At 40.6% G+C, this 23303-nt stretch overlaps 1 protein-coding gene across 1 annotated transcript in view; it reads left to right on the top strand.

The window, feature by feature from the left end:
* The first annotated feature begins 385 nt into the window (after nt 1–385).
* CUL4B (cullin 4B) overlaps nt 386–23303 on the top strand; it is a 35264-nt gene continuing 12346 nt past the window's right edge. The window contains exons 1-14 of the mRNA XM_032767023.2: nt 386–576; nt 1469–1975; nt 5128–5243; nt 10436–10539; nt 11618–11687; nt 12223–12296; nt 13944–14106; nt 14202–14291; nt 14710–14792; nt 16642–16709; nt 17937–18055; nt 19776–19968; nt 22026–22130; nt 22455–22565. Coding sequence (XP_032622914.1) covers nt 564–576; nt 1469–1975; nt 5128–5243; nt 10436–10539; nt 11618–11687; nt 12223–12296; nt 13944–14106; nt 14202–14291; nt 14710–14792; nt 16642–16709; nt 17937–18055; nt 19776–19968; nt 22026–22130; nt 22455–22565 — 1816 coding nt within the window. The 5' untranslated portion in view covers nt 386–563. The remainder of the gene's footprint in view (nt 577–1468; nt 1976–5127; nt 5244–10435; nt 10540–11617; nt 11688–12222; nt 12297–13943; nt 14107–14201; nt 14292–14709; nt 14793–16641; nt 16710–17936; nt 18056–19775; nt 19969–22025; nt 22131–22454; nt 22566–23303) is intronic.

Genomic DNA, 23303 nt, shown 5'->3' on the forward strand with positions numbered 1-23303 from the left:
CACCGAGGAAGGCAGGGCCGTGAGAGGACAGGCATCCCTCGGCGCACACAGCCCGGGAGAGGCAGGCCCGGATCAACACGGCCCCAGGGCGGGAGCAGCCAGCCCGCGAGCCAGGTGGGCGGGGAGCCGTCCCCTCCCCCCGGGCCGGCTCTGCCAGCGCCTGTGGGGCGGGCAGCGGCTAAGGAGGAGGGAACAGTCCCAGGGAGCAGCGCCAGGGGGCACCCCCGCCGCCTGAACGAGCGTGGGAGAAGGCGGGCCCAAGCCGCCCCATCCCCGAGCTGGACATAGGGAGTGGCCCAGGCACCCCGAGGGCCTGCGCGTACTTCTCTCGACAGGGCAGAGGTACGGGAGCCGACAAGGATCAAACCAACCCCCTCCAAGGCTGGGGTGGGCAGGGATAACCCAGCCACGGGACCCTACAGGAAACCAGCCCAACCCCTCCCTCTCGTCCCGCCACGCGGGGTCGGGCTGTAGCCACGCCTCCTGCCCTACGACGTCCCCCACGCTCCAGAGTGCGAGGGGATAACGAACCGTCCCGTCGCCCGGCGGGAGCTGCCGGCATCATGATCACTTCCGGTAGGTCAGAGGGTAGCGGAAGGGGTGGTAGAAGGTGGCAAGTTAAGCGAGACGGCGAGTGGGGAGAAGGGCCCGCAGGGAGGCTATTCCCCCGCCACGTACTTCGGTCTGTCGGTGGCGAGAGACACTCTCCCCCTCCGGCCTCCACCGCTCTGGGGCCCTCGGTAGAATTTCCGGGCGGTTGCCTCCCAGAATGCCTGGCGGCCGGATGTGCCGCCATCTTTAGGCTCCCTCTCTCCCTTGTATTGACAATAACAAGCCTCGATCCGTCCCGTCCCGTCCCCCCTCCCGGGAGAGAGAGAAGGAGGCAGAGAGGGGGGAGGAGGGAGAGCGGGGGAGCTAAAGCGAGAGGAGAGGAAAAGGCGAGAGGGGTGGGGGCTGAGGTGGAAGAAGAGGAAGGAAGGAAACGGGCAAGGGAGGAGGTGGAGAAAGGGATCTATAGACAAGAGGGAGCGAGAGAGACTCACCCACCCCTTTTATTTCCTCTTGAAGAAAGAGGGTAGGAGCAAAAGTAGGAGAGAGTGAGGAATTGAGAGACTCCAGTGGGAGCAGAAAGGGTAGAATATAGGTGTAGAGAGGAGAACTGGGAGAGGCTCGTGGGTGGAGAGAAGAAGGAAGAGGGACGCTGCTGAGGCGTAGAAGCAAGAGAGGCATGAGAAACTGCTGAGAAGAAACAAAGGAGCAGTGAAGAGAGGAAATAAGTGATTCTACCGAGAGAAGAAAGTGAAGGAGGGGGGGACTGAAAGACTCTGCTGGCAGAAAGGAGGAGTTGAGAGACTCCTCTCAGAGAGGACAAACCAGAGACTGACTCTAACTCTCTCTTTGTGTGTCACACCAAAAGAATTTGATGCCCCTCAGTCTGTTCACCTCTGTGTGTTCATGTTTCCCACAGGTTTCTCTTCCCCCAACCCCCCAGCAGCAGCTCAGGAGGTCAGACCTGCCACTGATGGTAATAGCAGCAGCAGCAGCTCCTCCTGCAAGAAGAGAAAGTTAAACAACAGCAGCAACAACTCTGAAAGAGAAGAGTTTGATTCCATTTCCTCCTGTTCCTCTTCTCCTTCCAAAAACAACTCATCATCATCTTCCTCCATCATCACCACGTCCTCGGGAGGGCCCTCATCCAACCATCACCTGCAGAAGAAGCTGCGCTTTGAGGACTCCTTGGATTTTATTGGACTCGATGTGAAGATGGCTGAAGAGTCTTCCTCATCCTCTTCTCCTGCTGCCTCTTCTCAGCAGCAGCACCAGCAACAGCTCAAAAATAAAAGCCTTTTAATTTCGTCAGTAGCCGTGGGGCACCATGCAAATGGCTTGACCAAAGCTGCCTCCTCCACAGTCTCCAGTTTCGCCAACAGTAAACCTGGCTCTGCCAAGAAGTTAGTGATCAAGAACTTTAAAGGTAATAACAAGCCATAATTTGTCCTCACCTTTGATGAGCTAATGCTCAACTCATGTGGTATTTCAACATGACACGCTATCCAGTTGGCTTGTAAATAGGCTTTATTGGAAATACTCTTCTGTGGTGAACGCCTGAATCTGTATGTAAAAAGGAAAAATAATCTTTTATGGTGTAAACTTGCCAAATCTAATACACACTTGGAGGCAGACTCCATCATTTGGGATTACTTTCAAGGCAGCTTTCATTGTGTCTCTTGAGAGGAAGGATTTAAGACCTCTTACTCCTGATTTTTGCTTTTAAATCAACCTTATTCAGAATGATTACATTTGATATCCCTCATGTAGTAATTCCAACTCAAGAAACAACAAATAGTTTAGTCCAGGATGTTTGACAAGTCTCTGCAGAAGAGAGATAATTGTCCATCTCATTTTGTCCATCACAGTATGGTCTCTGTCTATTTTATTTCATTTTTAAATAACTTACATTTGTAGGTGATTACTAAGCTTTTATGATTGAGCTGCTCTTCCCTTTCCCGAGTCTCTAAATGGATTGGAATACTTTTTTTTTTTTTTTGTCTTGTCTTCTCCTTGTTTCTCCACTTCTCCATCCTCTCTCACCAGAAGAATGTGTGCTGCTCTTGTTGCTTGAGTTTTGGAGTGCTATGTGAGGCCAGGCAGAGCTGATTGCTGCAGAAGCAGAGAAGCAAAGGTTGGGCTGATGTGATGCTGCCTGAGAGCTATTTCAGCAAGTAGCTGCATTATGGGCCATTATAGGAGCAAACAGGGAATGTGCATAGCTTTCAAGGAGCTGCCTGTCAGTTTACCTGAAAACCATGGGCAAAATCCAAGGGTCATGCAGCTTTTCTTGTTCCTTCCCTCTGCACCACCTCATGCTAGTCTCACAACTTAATTCCCTACCCCTATTCTCCTCCCTCACATTGAGCAAACGGTGATTTATGTAACATTTGCATCCCAAAGGATACTGAGGTGCTTTTACATATGCTTTAAAGATATAAAAGAGGAGAGGGGCTTTTTATCTTATTCAGGACAGTAAGTTTGTAGTGCATCTATATCTAGTGCTAATATATGGTGCTCAAATTAGATTATAACTCTGCTCTGTGGTATTCATGATAGCGCTTATGAAAAGTTCTTCCACCCTACTCCGGAATGCACTATCCTCATTTAGTTTGACTGAGTTCTGGAATTTTAGGATGGTGATGCATGATAGTGAAGTCTAGTCTTTGTTTATGGCTTCTCTTACAGGTCATCGGTGAGCGGAATATGAGCAGTAGCCTTTCACAACTTACTTAATGTTTGTTAATGTTACAGATTAGACATTCCTCTGACCACTTGTTACATATTATGAATTGTTGTGTTGTCTGACACTTCAAAAATGTACCAGCTCTGTGACTACTATTTATTGAGTCAGCATTAAATGACAGTTTGAAAATATTTTTTTAATTATACCTGTATCTGTTACTAATAACACCTTAGAACAGAATACATTTTAAAAACAGTAACTTTTCACTGTTTTATTTATGCATTTCTTTTTTTAATTCACTCAGCTTGGACAGTGAAAGTGAGCTAATCACATTTCTGCTTAGTACATAAGAACCTGAATGGGAAACTAGCATAATGCTGGAATATTGCCAACACTGTAGGAACTATATATTTAAAACAAAATACCTGTCTCTATTATGACTCCCCCCCTCCAAAAAAAAAAAAAAAAATCACAAATTTCTGTTGTCTTAATTTTGTTTAAAAACTGGGTTTGCAAAACCTAAACCGTGGGCCAAACTTGACCTGAAAGGGTGCATGTCTTTCTCTTTAAACTCCCTCCTCTCCCTTATCCTAATATTCCTCCTGGAGCAAAGATGATCACTTAACGTAAATATTTTGTTTTTAGAATTCTAAGTCTGCTCTGTCCTGAAACCCCTGATACTTTTTGATGCCTTGAGATGTGGCTATGATCCTGGCTGAAAGAGAGTGAAAATCAATCATTTAGGCATCTCATCCATTTTTGTTAATTGTTCAGAAGGGTTCCTGTTGAACACTACAAGGGATTCTCCATCTCATAGGTGTTAAGGTCTCCACTTAAGCTGCACTTCTAGCCCTTGACAGAAGCTAGTGTTACTCACAGGATGCTGTTACTGAGCTAATTAATATTACATTTTTTTCATTAAAAAAATCCCCAAATATTTCCATAAGCTTGCTTTAGGCAATCATTTTGTGGTTAGATTTATGATTTAAAAATTAAACTCACTGCAGCACTGAGGATATGACTTCGAAGATTTTTGTTAACCCGTTTTACATACTTTTTTGTTGAAGGTAATGTACAGTGGAAGAAGGCTGTACTAAACGATAGTGGAGTTGAATCTTTCCAAGTCTGATATACTTAAACATAAAGAACAGGGCTTGAAAACATAACATACACCTGCTGCCCAGAACCTCCAGACCCTGGAAAACACCACTGCATTGGTTCAGATTGGAAGGTTTTCTTTGCAAACAAAGGTCTATAATCATAATGATTCCTGTGTAAATATAGCGTGTGCATAAATTATAGCTCTGCAAAATTGAAGGGATGGGTCTCCTTCACCAGTTTCCCACCTGGCCATTGTATAGATGTTTTTCAGGTCGTGAGGAAGAGTAGTACATAATATTTACAAAGTTCTTACTAGATATATCCAGTTGTCTGTCTTGGAACATCTGTCGTATAGATCTAAAAACAACTGGCTCCATTTTACCAACGCATGATGATCAATCCGTATGTCACTTTCTAATTATTTTGTCCTGTACTGCTGGCCTAATAAAAAGTCAGTATTAATGAAAGTATAGACTGAAAATATTTTTTCACTTAAACTGTGAAGTCATAGGTATTGCAGCGTTTATAGACCAGTGTCTGGTATCTGCTACAAGTGCTGTGATGTGCAGGCACAACAAGGTGACTTGAAGACTGAGAATCAAGTTGAAATTTAGAATTTCCTTGCTACCTAACAATGAAAGCAGAATCTGATAAATGCCTAAAGAGACTTTCTTCATGTATGTTTTAGTGGAAGCTAGAGTGTTTTTGCAAATCTGTCATCTTCACATCATAAAACAGCTAGAATTTTCTGCTCTCCTTTAACAGGATCTCAACCTTTGTTTATATCCTAGATAAACCTAAATTGCCTGAAAACTACACAGATGAAACCTGGCAAAAACTGAAAGAAGCTGTGGAAGCTATCCAAAACAGTACTTCAATTAAGTACAATTTAGAAGAGCTCTATCAGGTAAGTGGGCCCAGTCTATTTTTAAAGCCCTTCAGTCTAAATAAAATCTGGATTTGCTCTCTTCATTTTTCATTTCTCAAAATGATTTTTATGATGATTTAAAAAAACAAAAAGGAAATATGACAATTAGTAGTTACTTTCCTGGTGAACAAACTATTTACTTAGAACAGTTTCTCGAAGTGAATTTTAAAAATCCAGAATAAAGGATTTGCAAGAGCTAAAGTTGAACTGAGAACCTTTTTACCTCCCAAGAGCATAATCTAAGGTGTGGTTTCCCTTGCAACAGTTGACATGAATTAAATAAGGCAAGGAGCTGTATTCCCTTTACTACTGCTTTTGCGTTTGTGCTGTGTAGCTGCTCAAGGAGAAACATGAAATCCTAAAACATTTGGTGTTTAGGTAAGAAAAGGGCAACTTGGATTAAAATGTAATCTATTTGTGTCTGTCTAAACACAATCTGTTCATAATTTAGGATCATAAACAACCATTTGAAAAAAAAATTAACTTTTAAAGTAGGTGTAAAATGTATCACCATATTTCCTCATGAAAATCATATTCATTTGGTTGTCATTGCTTGCCATTAGAATTATGTATATTTGACCGTGAAAACATTCAAACTACTTCCCCCCCTCCCCTGTCATTAGTCATGATTATTTTGCCCTGATTATTTGTTTGTTTGTTTGTTTGTTTTTATTTTTAAAGAGTGCTGTCAGGTCTAAATTGAGTATTAGACCTTTTTTAATAAGCTCTTCAGTCCTTATACAATTACATTTCTGTTTCTGCATTCTTTGTGTACAGTTACTTAACTAAATTTGTTTAGTCAAAAACTGGGACTTCCTAAACTTAGGGAGGGTGGGGGGTTGTACCACCTAGTGCTGCACCTAGTTATAAAGAAGTACTTCTGTTTGTTCTATTTTCAAGCTTTTATCATTTGATGGGCTTTCATGTTTTTTTCTCAAAAAGGTGAATTTTGAACTCCAGCAAATATGTGATGACATTCTATTTTTAGGTCTTATTGAAGTTTGGAATGGGTTGAATTGCCTGAATATAGGCTGATTATTTTTTTTTTGATTTTTTTTTTTTTTGTTCATTCCTATGTTGTCCCCTCCAACCCCCGTGAGGTTGAGAAATTTCATGTTTGGCACATGCATGGTTCCACAATAAAGAATGCCTTCTTTGCAGCATTTGAAGGAATTGATGGCAAATTAGATACATATGCAGTTGTTGATTTCAGGGTATTTCACCTCAGTACAAATAGGCTTATACTGTATTGAATAATGCAGAACTACAAATAAACATGTTTTTTAAAAATAAAATGAATCATGGGCTAATCTGCCACTCAAAGGACAAACACGTCAGTTAACTAGTTGAAATGTCCTTTATCTACAAAATCATACTGAAAACCTTGCCACTACTTCAAAGTGAACTTTGAACTTGCCCTCTTAGAGGTTGATATCAAACCACGTTTCACTGTGCTACTTATGCTCAAGGAGAATGAGTTACAACTGCTTTGTCTGTTATGACTTTGAATATCCTAACATGTTGAAAATCTCAGCCATAGTGTTCTTATTGCCTTAAATATATTTAAATAATTGTGACACTTCATACTTGACTGCCCTCTAAGTTGAATCTAAAAATAAATGTCTTAATTTAAAAATAGTAATAGCGATTGCTAGTATTTTAAATGCTAAATAAACCAGTGCTGCTTGTGAACAGCTGCTTAGTAAATGGATCTGATTCCAAATATGCTTTGGCAGACACCATTATCTAGGCAGAGAGAGGAATCGCACAAAAAAAGCCTATAGAAGTTCCTTCCCACATTCTTCAAAAGGGTTTATTCATATTTTGTTTTTGAACAGAGCTAAGCTTCTTGGTTTTAGCTTGACACATCTGTGTGCCAGTAAAATCCCACCTAGTGAATCTTTTTTAAGCCTTTAATTTTTTAGACCACTAGCCATTAGCGCTGTCTTAGTTCTTCTACTTCTCAGATTGAAGCTGGGGAAGAGTGCACATAGATAAGCAGCTAAATAATCCTGGAGAACTGAAAGCTTTATACAAATATTTATTTGCCAGAATAATTTTCTTCAGTACATCAATACTAAAAAGTAGAGGCCTAGACTTGGGCAATAATTCCCTGTTTAAATGTATGATTACAATAAGAAAGGTCAGCTTTTTAAGCATTTCTTGAAGAACCCATTGCTGTGGCCTCAGACAGCAATGTATGGTTCCCCACCCGCCACCTTCTCTTCTTCCTTATCCTCCCCCAAAACAAATGTAAACTTCACAATACCCAGATGGGTCTGGGGAGCCTTGGTCCCATGTCTGAGTATGGCTAATAAATCTGAGTGTGCAGAATCCCGAGGCAGGGCTTTTTATTCTGAACAACCCACTTCTGTGAACAGCAAGTAGGTAGTGTCATTATTTGAAGTGTTACCACACAAGACATTCTGCTATTGCTATCGTTTTAAATATTGATCTAGTACAATGTTGCAGTAGCAATTGTACAGTATCGTTGGAGATACTTCCATTTAAAAGGACACAGTTTTCAGTGGAAATTCCCTCTACCTGCCTATTTTAAAAAGGAAAAAAAAAATTGTCTGTGTTTTCTGAAATTTCATACTTTGGGTGGAATTTTTTCTCCATTAAAATGCATGTATTTTGTATTTGATTTCTTGTGTCAAAACAAAAGGTTTGAAAATCCTGTTTGACACACATGCGTCGTGAATTTTCCACTACATACGATTGTAGAACTCCAGATATACATGCATGTGCACATGTATATGTGTGAAGTTTCATACATTAAAATAAATTAATCTGAGTTTTATTTCACTTATTATACATTGAAGTAAATACACCTGGGATGAAATCCATCCATTCATAAAGGGCCTGTATAAAGTCCTCCAAAGTGCGTAAGTCCTTGCATCCTTGCAAAGAGTGGGAAATGGAGCGTATATTTATGCAGCTACTGTTTTCTAAGGTCGGTCGAGGGGGAGCGGGGGACGACTCTCTAACACCTCAAAATAGGCTGGCAAAGAGGGGTGCTGATCAGTTGGTCAGAAACCATTGCCTACGGATTATGGAGAGCCAGCCATTGTTAACCCTGCTTATTAGCTAGAAGAATGGCTGCAGAGGGGTTGTGCATCTGGCTTGAAGGTGGTGTTCCATATTTCCAGCCCCCAGTAGTCCTCTCCGCCCACCTCAAAGCCCATTTGGGTGGAAGAGGGGTTACTTTTTGTATCCTGAGTTTACTTGAAAGTTTGATCTGACTTCTCACATTTTAATGATGTCAGTTAGAAGCTGACAACGTAGGCTATAGTACCATGAGAGAGAGAGAAAACTCCAACCCATATGCCATGAAACTGAACAAAGAACCATACAGTGTTTTTCTGTTAGATCAGTGGTTTTCAACCTGTGGTCCATGGACCCTTGGGGGTCCACATACTATAACTAAGATTTCCAAAGGGGTCTGCACCTCCATTCAAAAATTTTTAGGGGTCAGCAAATAAAAAATGGTTGAAAACCATTATGTTAGATTCATAATTTTTTTTTTTTTTTTTTCCTAAAACGAACTCAAGACAGAATTCTCAAGAACTCTCAAATATCAGGAAATTCAGTTCTGGCTTTCTCGGCAGCCAGAACAACCATTTTGTGCTTATGTAGCATTTTGTATTATATGTGTTGTTGATACATCTTGCTTTCATGACTAAAACTGCATTGAAAAAATGATGAATTCTAACTCAGTAAATCTGCATCCCATATATATTCAGAGTTAACTGTTTCTGACAAAAGAAGTTTGTACTCCTTTTTACTCCCTGTTCATCCTTTGGAGCTAATATAGTTGTGGGTGAGTGAGCAGCATTCATTTCACAGAATTGATAACTTTGGACTGTAGAGTCTTTACTGTAGTTGCAGAAGCTAGAAAGAACCCAACTTAACTGTCAGATCCCACACTGAGTTAATAGTGAAGTGAGCAAATACAGTCTGAAAATGATGGAGACAATACATGTGGAACTAAAGATTAGCTCTTCTACAGATACCCACATATTCTTACACAAAAACCTTATTAACCAAACAGTTAAAGTTGTTCATGTGCATTTCATTTAAACACAATCAATACAAATTAGGAAGACACCATCCACATCTGGGTTGCTTGTTATGTGGAGGGTCCATCCACATAACAAGCAACATCACTTCACTTTGCCATTATGCCTACAGACTTTATCTTAACTGCCTTTTACTCTCCACTTAAACATCCATGATGCATGCATTCATTTTTTCTAAATCACACTCAGGTAGTTTAAGATATTTTATTGAGAAAGTATAGAACACAGAGCACTACCAAAAAAATCTGAGGTCATAATTAGGCTTGTGTGACCTGGAGAGATGTTGCAGGATACCTCAAGATTTAGAGGGAACTTGAAGTGGGGAGTGTGAAAAGGTGACACTGGAAATTGTGCTCTCTTGCACTAAGGCTTCCCTGTCTCTCCCACTGGAACAGCAAATGGCTTGGTAAGTTTAGTAGCTCCTGAAATAAAACCTTAAGTGTCTGTGCTTCAAAGTAATAAAACCCATAAACTGCTGGAAAATTGAACTACCTTTGTTCCTTTAGGGACAAATCCTCCATTTCTCACTTGGGCACTTAATATATGTCTACACAGCAATTAAGCATCTGCAACTGGTGTGAGTCAGCTGTCTCAGGCTCACAAGGCTCTGGCTGCAGGGTTGTAAAATTGCTGCACAGAAATTCAGGCTCAGGCTGGAGCCCAAACCATGGGGCCTCCCGGGTGGTAAGGGTCCCAGACTCTAGCATGAGCCCAGACATCTACACAACAGTTTTTAGCCCGGCAGCCCAAACCCTGTGAGCATGAGTCAGTTGACTCAGACCAGCTGTGGCTGTGCCACAGGTCCTTTTATTCCAGTATAGATGTATGTTAAGACTCCCAATGAAGCCTGTAGACCCATGGGTTGTGAACTATTTAGGGGCAGGCCCTTTTTGTGTCTTCTTATTGCTGTAAAGTGCTTCATACATCTCCTGTGCTCTGTAATCAGCAGTATGTAATGTAAAGTTCAAGAGCAGGTAGATCTTGCTCAAGGATCAAAAACAAACATATCATGCTATTTTTTTTTTTTATGGAAGCCATATGGAGAAATTCATATTTATCTTGCTATATCTGTTTCATTATTTATTTTAGGCTGTTGAAAATCTCTGCTCCTACAAGATTTCTGCAAACTTGTATAAACAATTAAGACAGATTTGTGAAGACCACATCAAAGCACAAATTCACCAGTTCAGAGAATATCCTTTAACTGAAAGTCTTTTCACCTGCCAATCTCAGAAGTCATGTTTCTTGTGCATCAGTTGATGGCATTGGGGAGGTAGCGTTATCTTATATAGTTTGGCATTGTGGCTGTTCTTTCTGTTTCTGCCAAACTATAAGACAAGTTTTTGTAAAGCCATTTGAGATCTTCACAGAGAACAGTGAAGCAAAATGAATGCAGTCCCTGAACCGTTTTATTTATAACGCACTTCTATAGCATCTTCTAAGTATTAGCAATGGCATCAACTGTTGTAAAGCAAAGGAAGATACCTGAAACTGCTTTATGTGCAGCTGAACAAAGAGAGAAATAATTTCAGCAGCTTTAGTTTTGAACTGTATTAAGAGTCTATAGAAATATCTGGTACTCAGTTACTGGTTTGGGATCTTTAAAGCATTCCGGCTGAAACGGAAAATGGGCTATTGCTAGTATTTTAGTAAGAGGCAGACTTTCAATAACCCACTAATTTTACACCTGCATATTTTGTACCCACAATAAAGTGTGGATGCAAATATTACATTTAGATATGTACCTATAGGATTTGGGGTCACATGTTTGGTATTAGACACCTTAATTCTCACATTTGTGCTTGGAAATGATCTCGTGTGCAAACTTTGTTAACTTGAGTCCCTCTGAAAATATGGCCTGAAACTGTAACATTCTGTATGTTTACACTTTAGTTAAATCATTGTATCTGAATAAAACAACATATAATGGAAATTTTCCATAAGCTAACAAAGTACTATTGTTAACGTAGATTAGGCTTCTGAGTCCAAAATCTTTTGTTTTTGATAATGGGACTTAAGCTCCTGAGCAATTTTAGGTGCTTCTAATAATTTTACCCTGGTTTTGAAATACTGTTGTTAACCGTGACTCTAATAGAAATGAAAGATAGCATATGGGAAAAAAATGGTGATCCTTTCCAAAAGGTAGCTAGTGAATTTGTGATGCAGTCTACTGAAAGTATGATGCAAAAGCAAACCAGTATTGTTGAGCTTTTTATGTAACTAATGTCAGCTATGGGACTTTTGTCATAATTTTCTTAACTGCCTTTTCATGGATTCGCTGGACAGTGTTCTTTTTCTAAAGAAAATAGACAAATGTTGGCAAGATCACTGCAGACAAATGGTAAGTTGTTGTTTTTTTCTTTTAAAAACAAACCTGTCTATTCCTGACAGTTTACTTCTCTCTCATATTTTTCTTTTTTACAAATACACTTTGTGCTTCTGAACTGTTATCTGATATCTAATGTAAAGGCTTCCTTTATAGGAGGAAATGACATCTAACTTGTTAGAAAAGAAGGTTTGAAAGCACTTCCCTGAGATGTACTTCCGAACATATAGTTTTGATCTTGAATAAACATTTGAAACACACATTGCATGTGTATATGCTAGCCCTTTCCTTCTTGTTTGTAACTCAGAGACTAATTCTAATTGTACCATTGGTTCATATCTAAATGATATTTTGAATTCTTTCTCACCCTAAATCAAATACTAAATGTCATGTTGATCATCTTACTTAAAACATCCCACGGCATACTAATAAATGCAGAACACTCCTGAAATTGTTGGTAATTTTGGCACATACACGTATATAGGTATATGGCATTTCAATTTCAACTGATATAAAAATGCTGATGATTTTTTCCCTCCTTCCCCAACAGATCATGATTAGGAGTATCTTTTTGTTCCTGGATCGAACTTATGTTCTTCAAAATTCAATGCTGCCATCTATTTGGTAAGGATGCAAAGAATAAAATAGATTTTTTAAAAAAAAACTTTCATACAGTCTTACTATTTGAAATACAGGAATTGCAGCTAGCTTATAATTTTCTGTCCTTTTTGAAGAGAGAGAGAGATTTTGAATTTATTTCCATGAAATGTGAGTTTTGCATTGACTAATACCAAATTTTAACTGAACTGATACCATCTAACTCCAGTTTGCATAATACAAGAAAGCCTTTTCAGTAATTGAAAAGCCAGGATATAGGGTCAAAGGGTCATTGGCTACACATCTGGTTATCAAAAGTAGTGAGAATATTTGTTACATCTGTAACATTCTAAAGATACAATGCTTTAAATATATTGGATAACGAATATATACAACTCCTAATTTTATAAAGGGGTAAACTAAGATTACATCTACAGTACCAGCTAGAGCTGTGATTTCCAGATCATCTACACATACTCACATTAGCTCAATGAGAACTAGTGCAAGTATAAATAGCAGTGTAGCTGCAGTAGCAGAGGCCACAACAGCATGGCTTACCCATGACAAGTCCATACCTACAGGCAGGGTGTATTCAATATGGCTAAGCCAGTGGTCCCCAACCTTTTTTGTCTGGCGGGTGCCAGACGACGAGCCACGGAGGACCATGGTGGCGGACTAGCATCTGCCGAAATGCTGCCAGCAAGTGGCAACATCAATAGGCATCTCCACCGACAAGCAGCGTCATCCAGAGGCGTGGGATGATGCTGCTTATCGGTGGTGTTTCGGTGGATGCTCATCCACCGGCCAATACGCGGGTGCACTTAGACACCCCAGCAGGCACCATGGCACCCACGGGCACCGCCTTGGGGACCCCTGGGCTAAGCCATGCCACTGCCTTTGCTACCATGGCCACGTTGCTATTTATATTCAGAATAGCTCTCATCAAGCTAGCGCAAGTAAGTGTATATGAGCTGGGAAATCACACCCCTAGCTCATAGTGAAGACATGATCAATGAGATGTTACAGTCAGGATTTTCAAAGTGAATTGCAATGATTGTATGCCTCAGTTTTGGGGCATCCAACTTGATGTACCTTAAGGGTCTAACTTTTCAAAAAGTACCGAGTACCCACTCTCAGATCAGACCCATTTAAGGCATCACGTTGGACACCCAAACTGAGATCCTGCCTCCATATCACCATTCATCATTTAAAATCTTTGGCTAAGGACACCCAGTGATAGAGCTGAGATTAGAACCCTGGCTTCCATTCCATGCTTAGTTCTTATGACAAAACTGCTTTATCTTTGAATATATGCTAGTCTTAATATTAAACTGAGGAAACACTTTTTAAGGCATATCAGTTTTTAATCTTTCTAAATCCAGCTAATCCAAGCTAAGAATGGTTAGTGTCCTAAAACAAGGTGATTATCAAAAATAAATCTCACTTGTATATGCAGATATGAGAACGTGTACAAGAATTTTACTTTAGATAGTTGCCTATTGTTGTATGTGTGCATTTTCACACCTCTGAAATGGCTTAGGAAACTCTGAGAAAGTAAATATTTGAGCATCAGAATTGAGAACATGTGCTGTTGTTTTTATTGTAATGGTTAAAAATAAAAAATCAGGGATGATTCTGATGCAAATTATTTAATAGGCTTTTTTGTCTTTTTAGGGATATGGGTTTAGAGTTATTTAGGACTCATATAATTAGCGATCAGAAAGTTCAGAACAAGACCATTGATGGCATTCTTCTCCTGATTGAGAGGGAAAGAAATGGTGAGGCTATTGATAGGAGTTTGCTCCGAAGCCTTCTAAGTATGCTTTCTGATTTGCAGGTGAGTACATTTTCTTCAGTTTGCAGAAAACTGAAAAAAGCATCACACTTGTATTCAAGGATAAATTGCTTTAAACTGAATTCTTTATTCCCTAGATTTATCAAGATTCTTTTGAACATAGATTCTTGGAAGAGACTAATCGTCTGTATGCAGCAGAGGGGCAGAGGCTTATGCAAGAACGAGAGGTATTTTATGTTTTAATCTTTTTCCTCTTGTTTGCAGCCACTGATGAAACATCTTAGCTAAGAGAGAGTAAAATAATGTGTACCTGTAATGCATTCTCTTGGTCCTGCTAGTGAAGTCAGGGTGCTGGACTCAATGACCTTTCGAGGTCCCTTCCAGTTCTAGGAGATAGGTATATCTCCATTTATTATGTTTTACTATTTTATTATTCTCATACATCAGGATAGCAGGAAATATTCTCAGCAATAGTGTGACCCACACATTTACCTTCTCAAAGACTGTACTGGTGGCAAATGTACTCAAGCACCATCACTCTAGGGCCTGGTGTTCTTGGTCCCAAAATTGCTCTGTAGCTGCTGCCGTCTCTTCAACATTTCTTCATTATGTAAACAGTAAAATAACTTCCTTTCGTCTTTTCAGGTTCCAGAGTATCTTCATCATGTCAACAAGCGATTAGAAGAAGAAGCAGACAGAATTATCACATACTTGGATCAAAGTACACAGTAAGTGTGTGATCTGCCTTGGCTTGGTATCTTTAGCCATTTGGTTCTAATCCTATTGAAGGCTTTTGCCACACAAAATAACTATAGTTATTGACAAACTTGCATTACATTTGTATACAAATAGTAAGCTGCCAAATGCTTCCTCCTCTTCTCTAATACTACTTGGAGCCAATCAATCATTGTCTTATTTTGCACAGCTAACTGGAGTGGTTCAGATTAGAGGCTGATTTGACTTTTGGGCAATTAATTTGAATTGTGGGACATTTTAGGGGAGAGAGCCTGTGTTCCTACTAGCAGTGGCAACTACCTATATGAGCAAATACCCAGTTACCTTCCTAACGAAAGTAGAGAGAGGCCTGCAATAGTTATTGGATATTCTCAGAAGGAAAACTCTCTAAGCTAGTTGAAGGATGTAAATACCATTCAAGGAAGAAAACCCCTTGAATGTCAGTTTCTTAGATAACACAGTCATCACCCTGGAAACTTAAAATGAAGATTACCTTTCGGGATGGACTCAGGTGCAGGAGGTGGCTAGTGGGGATGCTGGAATTCCCCTACTGAGACATACATTGAGGCCACTGCTGTGGTTACTGGGAGGAAGAGGAGACCTGCAACAGGATGTATGGCCCTCTTTAAATACATGGGCAGCAGGTCTTACGTTGGAGTTGGGAGGGAGCAGGCCACTGAATAATATAGCAGCCTCTTACTATAGTGCAGGGGTTCTCCCAAGAAATATTTTGGTGGCCTCAGATTGTGGCCAGAGCTCTTGCTGCTGGCCACTCTGACAAACTAGTCTCGCTGTCCCTGCCCACCGTAGTTCTTCAGCAAGAGCCCATCCCAGGGAAGGTGTGTCAGGAACTCACTGGCTACCTGTAGAGTCCCAGGCTCCCGAAGCCCCAGCCAAGCGGGAGCAGAGGAGTGCCCCAATGACTGAACACCATAGCTGTCTCTGGGGCTGTGGACACCAGCCCCATGTGTCTCCAGAAGGGCTGCTTGGAGCCCCTGAGGAGGCTGCATGGTGCAGGACACTGATCCCTGCTGACGGCACCAAAACAAACACCCAGGCAGTGCGTCTTGCTGCCCTTGGTAACAATTATTCAGGAGCAACAGCTGGATGCTGCAGGGAGAGGCTTCTGCTCCCTCTCCTCCCCCACACCCCCGCCCCCAAAAAATCTCCACCCATGCTTTGGAGGCTTTCGTGGCCACAAAAAAAAATCTGGTGGGTGCATTTGAGAAATGCTGCTCTAGTGAATGAGGAGGCAGCACCAGAGATGAACTCTCTGAGGGAGGGGATTTGGGACTGCTGTGTATGCTCTTGCTCCAGTCCTGCTGTCTCCACTCCCTCAGCCACAAGAGTTAGAGGCTGCTAGATCCTTCAGTGGATCCCTTCTTCTTGAGTCCATTATTAGCAAAGTCCCCATTCTAATTTAGGAGCTGTTGGTTCAAATACCTGTCATCTTTGCCCCTTCCTGGTCACTGTCTCCTTGCTTTATGGTCTCTTGAAAGGCCTGAATGCCCTCTTGTGTGAGGTTGGAGGAAGCATATTCCCTGAGGAGCTGCTTCCTTAACTTTCTGCCCTGATGAGATCCATCTTGTGCATCAGCGTGAGGCACTCAGATACCATAGTGATGAGTTTACTATAAATCACTAGTCAGCAACCAGCGTGTAGAGTCACCTACTGGGGGAAACAGGTTAAATGTATTTATTAAACAAACAGCCCTGAGTTATTGATCAGGACCCTACCAAATGCCAAGTGTAGATTTAAGTCAGGCTAGTCTGTTCTTCAAATGGGATTTAAAACTGTTAGTGATAGAAAAAGGAAAAGTAATTCTAAACATTTCTTCTATAGGAAGCCACTAATTGCTACTGTAGAAAAGCAACTGCTAGGTGAACATTTAACAGCCATTCTTCAGAAAGGTAATCTTTCTTCTTTATAGAAATGTTTCTAATTACTGCTTCGGGGCTTTCATTCCTGTGCTGAAAAGAAAGTGACACATTCGGGTGCTGGGGGAGGACACAAGCCACATCATTCTTTAACACTCCTTGCTACTCAGTTCATGAAATAGCACTGAACATTTTGCAGGAGGGCAAGTCCCATTCTCCTTGTCAGAGGTAAGGAGCCACAATGGTGTCTTCAAATACATTGCAGAGCAGAAGGAAAACTCAAATTAAAATACGGATGTTGGGTTGAGGATTCAGGTAACATTTTGAAGATCACGAGTGGGGGTAGCCTTTGTGTTAGGGCCCAGTGTAGCAAGGGAGACCATTCAGGATTAGCAAGCAAACATGCTGTTGTACTCTAAAGAAGGCAAAAACAGTTAAGATACATGGCTTTAGCCCTGTAATAATCTCTCCTCTTGGTCATGGGACCATATGTGCTCCAATGGAGGTGAATAATGGATACATGAGTGCAGTCTGCACCAGTTGTTCATCTAATATGCTTTAATATTTTTCCTTTGACTTGAAAATTACTAGACACCAGTTAGCCAAATGGTGTGTGGGTATTGGTGTGGGAGGGTGTTCTGTTAAGAAGCCCTGCCCCACCTGTTACCCTCACTTCTAGTAGCTGGGAGGAGGGATTTGGGGATTCTTACTTATGTGATGTCCCTGGACTCTGCTGTGGTTTTTTCAGACATCTGCTACCAAGAGGTTAATATGAAAGATGAAGATGCTGCTTGGCTACATGAAGAGACTTGCATTTTTATAGGGTTATAAAGCTTAATTTTCTGCAAAAATTGAGGTTTAGGACTTCTGAGCTTCCAAGCAAAGCTTCCCAGGGGCTAATGGAGCATAAACTTTTTTTGTTACTGAATTTAAAGGAGCAATGAAGTATGAGTGAGCAAAGCTTATATGATGAGACAGTTATGTATAATTCGATAGTCCAAGATACGTGGCCCAATTAAACAAGGGCTTTTAGGTACAGAGTTAATTCAGACTGCCATTCTATTTTTTGTTGTGTATCCAGTTTGACTGTCCAAAAAAAAAAAAATCGACAAACTCTTGCATTGGAGAAGAAATGGATATATTGAGTGATAATATGGCTGGGTTAACATGAAATTTGAAGTTCTTTTCATTCCAGTAGCATGCATGGATCATTTCTGATGATTATACCTTTTTTAGATGTTTAAACTTTCAAACTCACAGGTTTAAACCACCTTCTTGATGAAAACAGAATTCAAGACTTGTCTCTTCTATATCAGTTGTTCAGTCGGGTCCGGGGTGGAGTGCAAGTTCTCTTACAGCATTGGATTGAATACATAAAGGTACTGATATATATCAAGGATCTTGTACTGACTTTTTATAATCACTGAGGATTGTCCACAAAACATGTCTTTTCATAAACAAGTATTACTGCTTAGAAAGATGCAACATAGTTTTAACAGATGACTTGGAAACTTTTAAACAGCATGCTTATATGCAACTGAACAACCTGTGAAATTGCACTGGGAATGATGTATTGTTTTAGAATAATTGAATGTTGTCTTGAAGTATCTATCATTCCAAAATCTGGATTTTTGTTTTTGGTTTACACAGAAAAACGTGTATTAGTCGAGGAAAGACACATTCCTGGTATCTTCTTGTCACTTTAGAATAACATTGGCTGTCATTTATACCTTTATTTCCAGGTCAAGTTTACCTTGTCTACACTTACAGAGCCGTAGTGCTTAATGATGACCCTACCTACGCCGACGGAAGAACTTCTCCCGTTGGCATAGGAACTCTACCTCCGAGAAGTGATGACTATGTCTATGGGAGAAGCCCTTCCATCGACATGGCGCTGTCTGCGCCAGGGGGCTAGGTTGGTAGAACTGTCACTCGGGTGTGGATTTTCCACGCCTCTGAACAACATAGTTATACTGACATAGTCTTGGTCTACACCACCACCTTAAGTGATACTGCCAGTTATATTTTTTTATAGTTAACTCTTTGGGTTTCCACTGGTTTGTTCAGAAAAGTCCACTGAGAAATTTGGAATTTAAAATGTTAATTCCGACTGATTTATGTGTACCAAAGAAAAACACTTCTCTATTTCTAACAGTGACACTTACGTGATTGTATTTTGATTACTTTTGTCTGTGCACCAGCATCATGGATATTGCCAGGCTAGGATCTTGTCTGAAAGAGCAGTCTGCTGCCAACAGCATATGTGGGGTTTTGTTAGTTTGCTGTTGCCTTGTGTTGCACATAGAAAAAAATCCAAAAGTACTAACTTTCAGCAACAAATGTAAAGTTTTTGCTTATTAAGTGGAATACGCTTTCATACATGCAGTATTTGTAGTCCTGAGTGTGTGAGTAGAGTATCACCACAGTCTATTGCTCTAGCCTACACTTACATTCTCTGCTTTAATTGAGTGGTAGATTTAGGGGGGGAAAGCTACTTAAAAAGCAAAGGACATACATACATACTAGATTACAACACTAAAGACCTTTATTATCCTTCATTTATTCATAGGAAAACTCCCATTGACTTCAGTGTTCAGTGGGCAGATGATTCTGTAACTTTAATAATATTGTCACACAGGCATCCTAACTTTGGTAGGAGAGTGCTTTGTATTACTGTTGTGGTGAAATTGACTTCACTGGGAGTCTTGCCCATGTAAGTCTCTGTAGGAATGAGTCCTTACAGCATGTAATATTTTGGTCGTATATAGTTTGACTATCATCTTTAAGTGTTTGTACCATAAAGTTGGCTTATCATTGTGTTTGCGTCTCTTCTGAAATGCAAGTTCTGCTATATACTGACTTCAGCCATTTGATTTTTTTTTTTTAATTGCTGTCTATCTTAGTATGGTGATTCAAAATATAAAATAACTATCTGTGTGTAGCAAGTACATTCTGCCATTTTAATTATTGTTGTGTTAGGGAAGCAAACATTTTTTCATTGTAAAATCTAAACTTTTACATCATCCAACTTTTGTTTGAAGATTTCATTTGGATATGGTATTTAGAATTTTGATTGAAGGGTGAATTTTTGTTTTTCAGGCATTTGGTAGCACTATAGTAATTAACCCAGAAAAAGACAAAACTATGGTCCAAGAGCTGCTAGATTTTAAGGATAAAGTTGACCATATTATTGATGTCTGCTTTCTGAAGAATGAGAAATTTGTCAATGCTATGAAAGAAGCATTTGAAACCTTCATTAACAAGAGACCAAATAAACCAGCTGAACTGATAGGTATAATTTTCAGTCTCTTTCTACATAGAAGCTGTTTTTTCTTTTGTTGGTTGGTTTTTTGTTTGGGGTTTTTTGATTATGCAATTTGAACAGATGATTAGGGGAATGATGGGATTTTATATATGAAACGAGGCTTAACAGAAAGTGTAACTAAAGTGTATAATCTCCTACCACAACACACACTTCTGCAAATACACTTCTACCCCAATATAAGGCGGTCTGATATAACGCAGTAAAGCAGCGTTCCAGGGGACAGGCCTGCTGTACTTCGTTATATCTAAATTCATGTTACCGCAAGCGGTTCCTCTGCGCCCCCCTGTTACTTGCTGTAGCCCTCCCCAGGTCCCCCCGCCCCAGCTCACCTCTGCTCCGCCTCCTCCCACGAGTGCACCGCAGCTTTGCTTCTCTCCCCTCCCTTCTAGGCTTGCCGCACCAATCAAGTGTTTTGCACGGCAAGCCTGGGAGGGAGGAGAAGCAGAGCTGAGCGGCGTGCTCATGGGAGGCGGAGGTGAGCTGGGGTGGAGAGCGGTTCCTCTGCATGCTCCTCCTCCCCCCCCTTACTTGCTCCGGACCTCCTGCCCCAGATCACCTCTGCCTCCACCACCTTCCACTTAGGCTTGCCGCTCAGCTCTGCTTCTCCTCCCTCCCAGGCTTGCTGTGCAAAACAGCTGATTGGCGTGGCAAGCCTGGGGGGAGGAGCGGAGCTGTGGCGTGCTCGTGGGAAATGGAGCAGAGGTGAGCTGGGAGAAGGTGGGCGGGACACAGAGGAACCGCTCCACGCTCCAGCTCATCTCCTCCCCTGAGCGTGCCACTCCGTGCTCCCCTCTCCCCTCCAGGTTTGCCGGGCCAAAAAGTTGATCGGCGTGGCAAGCCTGGAGGGTGGGGAGGGGGGAGAGAAGCTGGGGCGAGGAGCAGTAAAAAGTGGTTCCTCTCCCTACCCTGATGTAATGTGGTCTCACCTATAACACGGTGAGATTTTTTTTGGCTCCCGAGGACTGCGTTATATCGAGGTAGAGGTGTAGCTCAATAGGATTCCAGAAGCATTAGATATTGTTTTGAAGAATGACCATTCACAATTTCACTGACTAGTTTTTGTTGGGGTTTTTTGGTTGAGTTGAGGTACATCAGCCATGCTTCAGGACCCAAGTCAATCACTAACAGAGTTTAGACAAAACTTTCCTGACAGTGGAATTAGTTTGGTCTTCAGGAGTCTATGCAGTCCCTGTGATACCTCATATGTGCACAGAGTGACGTAGGGGTCTGCAGCCCGTGCAACTATGTAGTAGTGGATCCACCAACCATATGACCTTCCTGCCCACTATCTCTCTATTGTCTCAGTGAATGGAGCCCCTGTGGACCAGTGTTCTGTGGCATACAGAAATACAGACCCGCTCACTTTCCTGTGCAATGGAACCCTACCTGTTATGCTATCTGTTGGGCTGGTGGGGCTACCCTGATAGTGGAAATTTGCTTCAGAGTGCCCTATTTTTCAGTGGTCTCTGTTTCAATAATTTTAGCAGATATTCTCCCACTATTTGAAACTGAAACTGGCAATTGAAATCAGCTAGCATGCACAATTTTTCTTCCCCAAGTTTAAATTTCTAGAACGATTTTAACAACAGATTTTACTCTGGTACCTAATGTCTTCTTTTGCTTCTACTTTGGCTATAGACCTTTATGTGGATTATGGTTTATTATGCTTAAAAATCTTAATTTTAAAGTAATAGATGCAGGCGTGTGGAATAGTCATGAGTTTGTGATTTTTCATCATCTTATATTTAAGCTGCTACTCTCGCTCATATGAAAAGAGGCCATTGAACTATTGCAATTTAATGACATTTTAAAGGCATAAATGAAAGTAGTGTCAAAATGGCAGTGCTAAATTTCTTCATGGTAATGTCTAATTATTCTGGCTTTCCAAAAGGACCATAGTTTTTGGTTTATTTTTTTTTAAACATCTCCAGAATGAGCTAAATGTCAAAATTTAAATGTAGGTTCATTCTGATGCCTGGCAGAGTCAGGTTTTTTCAATTCCTTTTACCTATTTTACTTTCTAGCTAAGTATGTGGATTCAAAGCTTCGTGCAGGCAACAAAGAAGCTACTGATGAAGAACTTGAAAAAATGCTGGATAAAATTATGATTATATTTAGGTTCATTTATGGTAAGGGTTACAATTTTGTTTGTGTACAGTTGTTTTATCTGTAATATAATGTTTCTTTGCAAGTTGATTTTAATCTATCTGCCTCAAAAAAAAAAAAAAAAAAAAGCATGCAGTATCTCTGGATTTAGTTTGTCTTCCAATCTTTTAGCTGTAGAGAGTGCCCTCAGTGCTCATGTGGTACCTGATTCAGGGCTAATTGAAGTTAACTGAAAAGCTCCCATGGACTTTAAATGGGGCCTATTGAATAACCTTTCATTTAAATGTTGCAGTTTTCACAAACAAGTTTTATCTGATCATTAACAAATCATGTCCTTTACATTACAGGAAAAGATGTCTTTGAGGCCTTTTATAAGAAAGATCTAGCAAAGCGGCTATTAGTTGGGAAAAGTGCATCAGTAGATGCAGAAAAATCTATGCTTTCCAAACTCAAACATGGTGAGTATCTTGCCCTCCCTCCCTGCTTTTCTCTGTTAGAAATAATAGTCTAAATTAATGTCTGGTTTTCCTCCATAACAGATTTATTTATTTATTGGTCATCCTTCTTCGAAAGAAGTGAAAAGGAAAATGTAGTGGGTGTGTAAATCTTTTTCTAGAACGTTATGTTTATCTTTAACAATTTTATTCTGTTATAAGAAAACAATTTCATATAAGCAGATACATTAGTACCAGGCAGAAGTCAGGAATTTAAAGTTCAAACTGACCATCTAATTTGTACCATCCTAGTCTTCGGGGGTAAATCTGAAGGATTCTGGCACAAAATACTTATGCTATGAGAATACAATGTGCTTTTTCCTCTTGGGTCATGGTTTTTATCCAGTGTTAAGGACTCTCAGCCCCGTGTAACTGCCAGTCAGCTCTTACCAATGGACCTTCACTGTTTCATAGTACAAAATCTTGTGCCTGGTCAGACAGGATTTCCAAAGTTTAATCCAGGTTCAAACTTCAAGGATCTAAAGATCACCATGCAAAAGATCAACGTTAAAATCAATGTGCAGGTACTAGGTCAATGGGCTGGCCCTAGGACAGTTGTTAAATTAAGAATAATATATTTCCTGAATTTCTGTTTATGTGCTAGATTTGAATGGTTCTCTGACCTATGGTATAACCATTTTAAATGTAAAAAGAACGAGGCGTACTTGTCCTTAGAGACGATCAAATTTATTTGAGCATAAG

The sequence above is a fragment of the Chelonoidis abingdonii genome, chromosome 8, assembly GCF_003597395.2.
Source record: "Chelonoidis abingdonii isolate Lonesome George chromosome 8, CheloAbing_2.0, whole genome shotgun sequence".
Lineage (NCBI taxonomy): Eukaryota > Metazoa > Chordata > Testudines > Testudinidae > Chelonoidis > Chelonoidis abingdonii.